Consider the following 8,058-nt stretch of genomic DNA (forward strand, 5'->3'; position numbering starts at 1 on the left):
AGTCCTGATTTAAAACTAAGACTGGCTTGTGGTTAAATGAGTATATTCAGTTTTTGAATTTTAATAGTAATTCCAATTTAGTAAATGCTATCACTGTTTACCCCTTCTAAAGATATGATTAGACTTTGTTAGCAATGTTAAACGTTTCGCAAAGATGGTGAGTGCCATCTTAAAACTTAATGGAGATTGGTTTTATATTTAGATTTATATAACTGGTTATGTGAATATATTTAAATATGGGGGAAATTCCTTCACTGTGTCAGAACCAAGCAAGATTCACCTGTGTTTTGTGTTCATTTGCCTCTTAAAGGCAAGGGTTGAAGATAAATGGGTAGCAATGGCTACTTTATATTTTTGGCCTTAACTATGCCAATCTAATTAGAATTCCCTGTATTTAAAATGGTTCCTTTTACTTATTGAAAGCTATTTTAGTGTGGTTTATGTGTAATATCAAAAATTACTTAACACTTCACACATTTTATATATGATCTATAAGGTTACATGCCTAGTAGCCAAAACCTTTACTCTTGAATTCTTTACAATCTAGGTCAAACTAAGTTATAATTTAGGATTGTCTTTAAACAGCCATTCAGAAACAAAACTGTAGAACTGCTGTGTATTTGTGATTGGGAATGGCGATTTTGCCAACTTAAAAGGATTAAAGTAGAGGAGATATACACAAATTTAAAAAATTATGTGTGATCACAAGACTCAAGATAATTAAAAAGAAGGCTGGGTGTAGTGGTTCACACCTGTAATCCAAGCACTTTGGAGGCCAAGGCGGGTGGATCACCTGAGGTCGGGAGTTCATGACCAGCCTGACCAACATGGTGAAACCCTGTCTTAAAAAAAAAAGGCCGGTGGCTCACGCCTGTAATCCCAGCACTTTGGGAGGCCGAGGCGGGTGGATCACGAGGTCAAGAGATCGAGACCATCCTGGTCAACATGGTGAAACCCTGTCTCTACTAAAAATACAAAAAATTAGCTGGGCATGGTGGTGCGTGCCTGTAATCCCAGCTACTCAGGAGGCTGAGGCAGGAGAATTGCCTGAACCCAGGAGGCGGAGGTTGCGGTGAGCTGAGATTGCACCATTGCACTCCAGCCTGGGTAACAAGAGCGAAACTCCGACTCAAAAAAAAAAACAATTCTCCGATAATTAAAAAGAAAACCACAGATCATGAAAAAAAGAAAAATGGTTCACTGTAACTCTGGGGAGCTAGAAACAGTCCCATTCCAGAGGCTAATCTGGAAAGAGAGATGTTTAAGTCATTTATAGAGAAAGGCTCTGCCTGTGGGTTTCAGCTGCTGTCACGGGATCTGAAAAAGGAGATGAATCCTCCTTGCTAGCAGATGGTTAGGACAAAAAAATCAATACGTCAACAAATGAATTTCTGACAGCCATTTGCTGAAAGGAATTGAAAGGGCCCCACAAAATGCACATTGGGCAGGCTGTTGTTCCTCACATGCACTGTGTCCTTTCACTCCCTGCCGAGTGGCGGGTGGTAAACACAGAGGACTGCCCCTTCTGTCCAGCACAGAGTGAGCCCGATAGAGAACAGCCAGAAGCAAATGCTTTCTGCCAGCTTTCCTGGAGGACTCGCACAAATGTGCGTGGCTCAAAAAACAAAATGTTTCATCAACACTGATGTTATCAGACTGACTCTCTGACTCCACTTTAAAAAATTTATGCACCCTGACAAGAACAGTGTTATGGAGCCTAGAGCACCCAGTAATGAGGGTACCTTAGTGTATGGCCTCACCCACAGCTTTTATGAAAACATGACCTGACACACAACTATACTAAACTAGGCAAACGTCACTTGCGCAACTTTTGAAAGAAGTAATAAACCAAATACAAAGTTGCTGTCATTACCTGTAGGTCTAATAGCATCTGTTTAGTCCAACTGTATTATTATTTACAGTTCTTTGACTCATCTTTCCAGTCACCCTCTTGTCTTTTCACTTGCTTCTCTCAACTTAGAGGTCAAACCTTCTTAGTTTGTGTCTATAGCTAGAGCCTCAGTGAGCTTCCCCCAATGGCCCCACATGGTGGCCTCTCACAGGGACCATCACCACACCATTTGTGTCCCTCCCTCTCTTAACAGGGATCTGAGATCTAAGGTCGCCTGGATCTTTTACTTCCTCTCTTTTTTCTTTTCTTTTTCTGCCTCTAAAGAAACATGAATCTGATATAGTATAATAATTGTGTGAAGCCCACCAAACTATTTTTTCCAAATAGAAGGGAATGGTTTTCCATTCTCCCTCCCCCTCCTTTTTTTTTTTTGGAGACAGAGTCTCGCTCTGTCCCTCAGGCTGGAGTGCAGCGGTGCAATCTCGGTTCACTGTAACCTCTGCCTCCCAGGTTCAAGCGATTGTCCTGTCTCAGCCTCCTGAGTAGCTGGGATTACAGGCACCTGTTACCACACCCAGCTGGTTTGAGGGAGGACGTGGATGTGATGATGCCCTAGACTGCCCCACCTGCAGGTGCTCCAGATGGGGCAGTCTAGGGCATCATCACATCCACGTATTTTTAGTAAAGACAGGGTTTCACCGTGTTGTCCAGGCTGGTCTCAAACTCCTGACCTCAGGTGGTGTGCCCACCTCGGCCTCCCAAAGTGCTGGGATTACAGGCATGAGCCACCGTGCTGGCCCACTCTCTATAGAAGGGTAAACATTTCCACTTTCACCTTTTCAGCCAACAGAAAACAATGGCTGCCAAGTGAACTTAAAAACTGGGTTCGTCTTGTAATTCTTGACCAAACAACTTTTATTAACAGCTTTCTAACAATCTGCCTTCTTTGACTGACAAATTCCTTTTAAACAAAATATCTTAAGCTGTGAAGATAAATAGATAGTATTGGAATATTGTTATCTGAAGTTCCCAGACATAGCCTGTGTACACAGATGGATGCTGGCTCCACAGATGTTACCCCCAGGAATGTGTATACAGATAGTGCACACGTAGATGTCTCTCACAGACAGATGTACACAGAGACAAATGCTACTTACGCAGACAGATGTCCACCAGGAACACAATGTATATTAACAGCTCCCGCAGGGTGGTCTTGACATAAAGTTCCCGGTTCTCAGCTGTGTTCTCAGTCAGGGTTGTTCCCCAAAGTCCTAAGGGGCATGGGAGAGATGCCCGGGATCCCCAGTGGCAGTGTTCCACCCTTCTGTCCCTGACTTCAGCCCCTGTCCCTGCCCTTCCTTGCCCATCGCCTTCTTCCTTGGCTGAATCTGGGTGCTCTCCCACACCTGCGTTCGCCCTTCCCATCAACTCCCTGAGGTCGACAGGGGTGAAGGCCCTGGCTCATAGAGAATGAAGGCATGGAAAGGAGGCATCTGCTCCAGGTGGGGCAGTCTAGGGTGTCATCACATCCACATCCTCCCTCCAAGCAGCTCCCACATACCCCTCTGGGGCCCCAAGTGATGACCATGCCAGGCTCCCTGCAACCGGTAGCCCATTCAGCTGTCCTCTGTGTTCTGGGGCATGCAGCACCATAGGCAATTCGCACACCCCAAAGTGACACTGAAAAGCCACCTCTTCTTCAGATTACATTCCACCTCCACTCCCTGCCCAAAAGCTCGTGAGGACTCCTTCTTCTGACTCCAATATCCCTGGAGAACCCTCCCCTACCCAGTACCTCTGATGCCTCTACAGATAAGGAGGCAGCAGCTGGACACCCGGGTCCTGTGTGCCGTCTCCTCGGGTTCATCTTCAGTCTTCTTGGGTTGGGGCTGGGGGAGGCCTGTGCTGGAGATGGTGCAGACCCTCAGTGTCCCGTGCGGGGAAGGGGGACCACTGTAGGCGGGGTTGTCCCAGGCTCCGCTTCCTAGCTTTTGCAGCTCCTGCCCCTCAGGACTTTCCACAGCATTCATGGAGAATGAGGTGGGGGGCCCGGCACCCCAGGTGCCCACTCTCAGCTGGAGGAAGAGGGAGCAGAGGCACAACCCAGCCTAGCCAGCAGAGGGCGAAGGGAAGGGCGTCTGAGAGCAGCTGTCTCCACGCAGCCGGGCTCCTGCCTTTTGTAGGGGCTGTCTGTGCCCGATGGGGAGGGAGCAGACGAGAGGACAGGGTGGGGAAGGATCATGAATCCTGTCAGGAGCTCTCTCTCCCTCTTGCTGCAAGCCCCAGGGGAGGTGAGGGAACTGGAAAGTGGGGGTCTGAAGAGGGGAGAGAGGGGAATGGGAGGAGGATGTGGAACTGAGAGTGGAATGAGAAACAGGAGGAAGAGGTGACGCTGGGGATGAAGGGGGCTGCTTGCAGAAGTGCCTGGTGGAGAGAGGGCCCAGAGGTCGGACGGAAGAGACGATCAAAGAGCAATGGGAGGAGCTGAGACAGGAGGGGAGCCGGGGCCTGCGCTGCGGGTCTGAGCTCATCCCCACTAAAAGCTCCTGAAAGGGCCGACATGGATTGGGGTGGGGACCAAGGCTTGGGCGGAAGGCTGAAGAGCGCTGCTCCCCTCCCAGGAGCAGCCAATGGGTCTGAGGCTCCTGTCCTGTCTCACCTTGAGCTGTCCCCTGGTGGAATACGAGGGGAGCTCCCCTCCCTCACCGCACCTTCTCAGCCACAGGGGAAGGAAAGTGGCAGGAGGAACTCGTTTCAGAGACTTTAGGCCAGGATCTCTGACCACTGACGGGGCAGGGGAGAGGAACGCAGAGGACTGCAGAGTCCCAGGTAGTCTATATTCCTTATTCTGAGGCTCGCCTTCCCCTGGCTTACAGATGAGATATACCAAGAAAGGGGGTTCCTTAAGGGTGTGGGGCTCAGTGCAGGGAAAAGTCTAAGACCTGGTTGGGGGGCTGCATCGGAGAACAAAGGGCAAGGACAGTATGGCTTGGGACTAACGGGAGTGGCTATCTGGACCCAGCTGAGCTGGAAACCTTTTCCCATTGCTCTGCCTCGTCCTGGGCCCAGAATTGTAAGCTTGAGCACAAAATGGAACTATGAGCAATATCAGGATTGATCTGCTTTCTTTATAACCTGAATTAAAACCCTGGCATGGGCCCCCAAGCACATCCCTGCCTATGCCCTGCTCCAGCCTCTGATCACCTGCCCTGGCTCCCCTATAGGCATGTGTGAAGCCTTGGAATGGGGCTGGCCCTACAGGTGCTGATGGTCACCCTGCAGTTCCTCATCTTCGATGGCTAGAGGGGAGACTTCCCCAACTCCTGGCTGCCCAGCTAGGGCCACCCACTGGCCTGAAGCCCATCTTCATGTTCAGCAAAAATCAACCTTGGCAAAGTCATGTCTTCAGTATCCCTATAAAAAGATCTTGGCTAGGCATGATGGCTCACACCTGCAATCCCAGCACTTTTGGAGGCCAGGGTAGGAGGATCCCTTGAGCTCAGGAGTTCAAGACCAGCCTGGGCAACATGGTGAAACACTGCCTCTACAAAAAAAAAAAAAAAAGCCAGGCATGGTGGTGTATGCATATAGTCCCAGCTACTCAGGTGTCTGGGATGGTAGAACTGCTTGAGCTGGGGAGGTCGAGGTGTTGAGGCTGCAGTGAGCTGAAATCACACCACTGCACTGTAGCCTGGACAACAGAGCAAGATCCTATCTCAAGAAAAAAGAAAGAAAGAGGGCTGGGCATGGTGGTTCATGCCTGTAATCTAAGCACTTTGGAGGCCAAGGCGGGTGGATCACCTGAGGTCAGGAGTTCAAGACCAGCCTGACCAACATGGTGAAACCCCGTCTTTAAAAAAAGAAAGAAAGAAAAAAAGATAACAAGTGTTGGCGAGGCTGTGGAGAAAAAAGGAGCCCTTGTACACTTGGCTGTATCATAAGTTAGTACAGACATCTTGGAAAACAGTATGGAGGTTCCTCAAAAAACTAAAAATAGAATTGCCATATGTTTCAGAAAGTGCCAAGGAATTGAAATCAGTGTGTTGAAGAGGTGTCTGCTCCCCCCTGTCCATTGCAGGATTATTAAAAATAGCCAAGATATGGAAACAATCTAAGTATCCATCAACAGATGAATGGATTTAAAAGATGTGGTATATATGCACAATAGAATATATTCAGCCTTGAAAAAAAACACAGAAAATTCTGTCATTACGACAACATAGATAAACCTAGAGAATGTTATGTTAAGTGAAATGAGACAGATGCCATATGCTCTCACTTATATGTGGAGTCTATAAAAAAACTGAACTCATAGAAGTAGAGATTCTAGAATGGTGGTTACAAGAGGCTGGGGTGAGGGGTGGGTGAGAGGGGAAGAGAGTGGCTGATGGATAAAAGGTTTCAATCAGGCAAGAGGAATACGTTCTGGTGTTCTGTTGCACAGCATGGTGACTATACTTAATAATGAGGTCCTGTGTACTTCAAAATAGCTAAATGAGAGGATTTAAAATGCTCTTACTACAAAAAATGATAAATATTTGAACTGATGAATATGCTAATTCACCAGATTTGATCACTCCACAATGTATATATGTATCAAAATGTCACATTGTACCTCATAAGCATACACAATCATTATTTATCAATCAAAAATAAAATGCAACTTTTAAAAATAGAGCAAATGGGCCAGGTGCAGTGGCTAACACTAGCACTTTGGGAGGCCGAGCTTGAAACTAGGTGTTCAAGACCATCCTGGGCAACAATGTGAGACCCTGTCTCTACCAAAAAATTTAAAAATTAGCTGGGCAAAGGCCGGGCGCGGTGGCTCAAGCCTGTAATCCCAGCACTTTGGGAGGCCGAGGCGGGTGGATCATGAGGTCAAGAGATCGAGACCATCCTGGTCAACATGGTGAAACCCCGTCTCTACTAAAAATACAAAAAATTAGCTGGGCATGGTAGTGCATGTCTGTGATCCCAGATACACAGGAGACTGAGGCAGGAGGATTGCTTGAGCCAGGAGGTCAGGGTTGCAGTGAGCTGTGTTCATGCCATTGCACTCCAGCCTCGGCGACAGCAAGACCTTATCCCAAAAAAAAAAAAAAAAAAAAAGCAGCAGCAGCAAATGGAGGCATGAAAAATGTGAGGGAGCATATTTTAATGGTATAGACACTAAAGATTATGAAGTTTAGAGGAAAAGGCAGCTTCCTCTGGAGGAAATGAAACAGGAGCTAGATCTTGATGGATAGATGAGGTTTGGGAGGGAAGAGCCCCATCAGGTTTGGATGGGGAGGTTTGGAAAAGGAGAGGTTCCTTCTAAGCAAAAGAATAGTAGGTGGGGTCCTGGGGCTCTGAAGATGTCTGTGATGCCCCTGGAGCTTCAAAAGGCTGGCCCTTAGTGCAGTTGAAAGAAAACAGTGGAGGGGAGGGCCCGAGGTTGCCTAACGAGGGTGAGGCCCTCCTGGAGGTTGCTATTGCCATGAGGACTGTGGTGTGTGTGAGTCCCTTCAGAGACCAAGGAAACTACCAGCGATTCAGGGTGGTTGAAAAACAAAATGAGGTAGCTTCTGAAAAAGTCAGTGGGAAAAAAATAACCAAACGAGCAGGAAAGGAAGGGTTCTTTTTCATTTGGGGCATACCCGTGTGAATTTTTCATCCATAAAGAAATGAGTAGTCAATCCTTTCATGCTTCCTTTACCAAAAGGTGATTGAATCTATTTTATTAATTCATAGCCTATGTTTAAGGAAAATATATTATTTTGAGATTTTTACTTGTAGTTTAAAAGTTTCAGCTGGGTGTGATGGCTCACACCTGTAATCCTAGCACTTTGGGAGGCCGAGGCAGGCGGATCACCTGAGGTCAGGAGTTCGAGACCAACTTGGCCAACATAATGAAACCCCATCTCTACTAAAAATAAAAAATTAGCCGGGTGTGGTGGGACGCGCCTGTAGTCCCAGCTACTCAGGAGGCTGAGGCAGGAGAATGGCTTGAACCCAGGAGGCGGAGGTTGCAGTGAGCAGAGATTTCGCCATTGCACTCCAGCATGGGTGACAGAGTGAGAGATTTAAAGTAGTCCCAGACTTTAGATTTTTCCTCCTTATTACAGTTTATATAAATATTGATCCAACCTAGATATAAGCTATAGGTAGGAGGAACCTATTTTTTTTAAACTATAGAACACAGCATTCCAGAAAAATGTCATTTCCAC

The 8,058-nt window shown here is 47.1% G+C and overlaps 1 protein-coding gene across 2 annotated transcripts in view; it reads right to left on the bottom strand.

The window, feature by feature from the left end:
• PKD2L1 (polycystin 2 like 1, transient receptor potential cation channel) overlaps positions 1 to 3,979 on the bottom strand; it is a 45,116-nt gene extending 41,137 nt beyond the window's left edge. Inside the window, exons 1-2 of one of the 2 annotated variants that reach the window (XM_032281301.1) lie at positions 3,648 to 3,979; positions 3,010 to 3,123 (exon numbers count right to left, since the gene is read on the bottom strand). In XM_032281301.1, the coding sequence (XP_032137192.1) occupies positions 3,010 to 3,123; positions 3,648 to 3,882 (349 nt within the window). In that variant the 5' untranslated portion in view covers positions 3,883 to 3,979. Of the gene's footprint in view, positions 1 to 3,009; positions 3,147 to 3,647 lie in introns of both variants that reach the window. The other variant, XM_032281302.1, reaches the window with a different exon arrangement.
• Between the last annotated feature and the right edge of the window lie 4,079 nt (positions 3,980 to 8,058).

The sequence above is a fragment of the Sapajus apella genome, unplaced genomic scaffold, assembly GCF_009761245.1.
Source record: "Sapajus apella isolate SASKATOON/1434 unplaced genomic scaffold, GSC_monkey_1.0 scaffold13, whole genome shotgun sequence".
NCBI lineage: Eukaryota > Metazoa > Chordata > Mammalia > Primates > Cebidae > Sapajus > Sapajus apella.